At 49.9% G+C, this 1,311-nt stretch overlaps 1 protein-coding gene across 1 annotated transcript; it reads left to right on the forward strand.

Annotated features, from left to right (window-relative positions):
- LOC115211687 lies at positions 1 to 876 on the forward strand. The gene has a single exon (XM_029780336.1). It carries the CDS (start codon positions 1 to 3, stop codon positions 874 to 876), a length of 876 nt encoding a protein of 291 aa, XP_029636196.1.
- The last annotated feature ends 435 nt before the right edge of the window (positions 877 to 1,311 follow it).

Below are 1,311 nucleotides of genomic sequence, written 5' to 3' on the forward strand. Positions count from 1 at the left end.
ATGAATCTCCCGGAACAAAACCCAGCGGCCAACATCGACATGGCATTCCAAGCGGCGATCTCGTTAAAAATTCCACCATTCTGGACCCACGACCCGACATTGTGGTTTCACCATATAGAGGCACAGTTTGCCTCTCACAGAATATCGAGCGATGCGGCTCGACTTTCTCACGTTATCAGTTCTCTGTCACCAGAAATAACGAACGTGATACGCGACCTTATCATGGCACCACCCGGTTCTGTTTCATATGAAGTTTTTAAAACCACGTTAATAAACAGAACCTCAGAATCCCAACAAAAAAGACTTCACCAGCTTCTGATATCGGAAGAATTGGGTGACAAAACGCCGTCCCAGCTTCTTCGGAGAATGAAACAGCTTCTCGGAGATGAGACGCTCCCAGAAAAAATCTTCAAGCAACTTTTTCTCCAGCGTCTGCCCTCCAATACCCAGGTTGTTCTCGCGTCCACCAGAGAAAAAACATCCCTTGAAGAACTGGCGGAGCTAGCTGACAAAATAGCCGAAGTACCGCACAGATATCCAACGGTATCGACGGTGACGCCAGCCGCTCCCAGTACCAATCCTTTCCGTGCACAAACCAGTTCTTCAGAGATTTCGGATTTGCGTGCATTAATGACGCAGCAAGCTGCGCAAATACAAATTCTCACAGCCCAAATACAAGCCCTAAAGTTTAGTCCCCAGCGTCGAAGCACCAGCCGATCTCGACGAGATGGCAGACGGTCTCGAAGCCCCAGTGCTACCCGAAACTCACATGACACGTGTTGGTACCACCGAACATTCGGAACACGGGCACAAAAATGTACGGTACCGTGCTCGTTTTCCTCACCCAGTTCGGGAAACGGCACAGCCAGGAATTGAACGCGACGGAAGTTCCTGGTTCGCACCCACACAGTCGCCTGTTTTTCGTTTGCGATCGTGTAACAGGCACGCGTTTCCTGGTTGACACAGGTGCGGAAGTCAGCATCATCCCAGTCTCCAACACTTCTGGAAAAAGAAAAGAGACATCAGTCTGTCTTCAGGCAGTCAACCATTCACCCATTCCAACCTACGGTGAACAGTCCCTAACATTAAACATAGGACTACGCCGCACATTTCAGTGGGTATTCGTCGTCGCTAAACTGCCGACCCCTATCTTAGGAGCCGATTTCCTGCATCATTTCGGTCTCCTGGTAGACATAAAGAACAGACGACTTGTCGACACCACCACCAAGCTTACTGTGCGCGGTATAGCCGCTCGAATGGACACAGTCAGCCCAACTGTAATGCTTACGACAACGACTCGTCACAGTTCCA

This window comes from Octopus sinensis, linkage group LG5 (genome assembly GCF_006345805.1).
Source record: "Octopus sinensis linkage group LG5, ASM634580v1, whole genome shotgun sequence".
Lineage (NCBI taxonomy): Eukaryota > Metazoa > Mollusca > Cephalopoda > Octopoda > Octopodidae > Octopus > Octopus sinensis.

Coding starts and splice junctions, on each gene's coding strand:
- LOC115211687 (XM_029780336.1), top strand. CDS start 1: ATGAATCTCCCGGAACAAAACCCAGCGGCCAACATCGACATGGCATTC.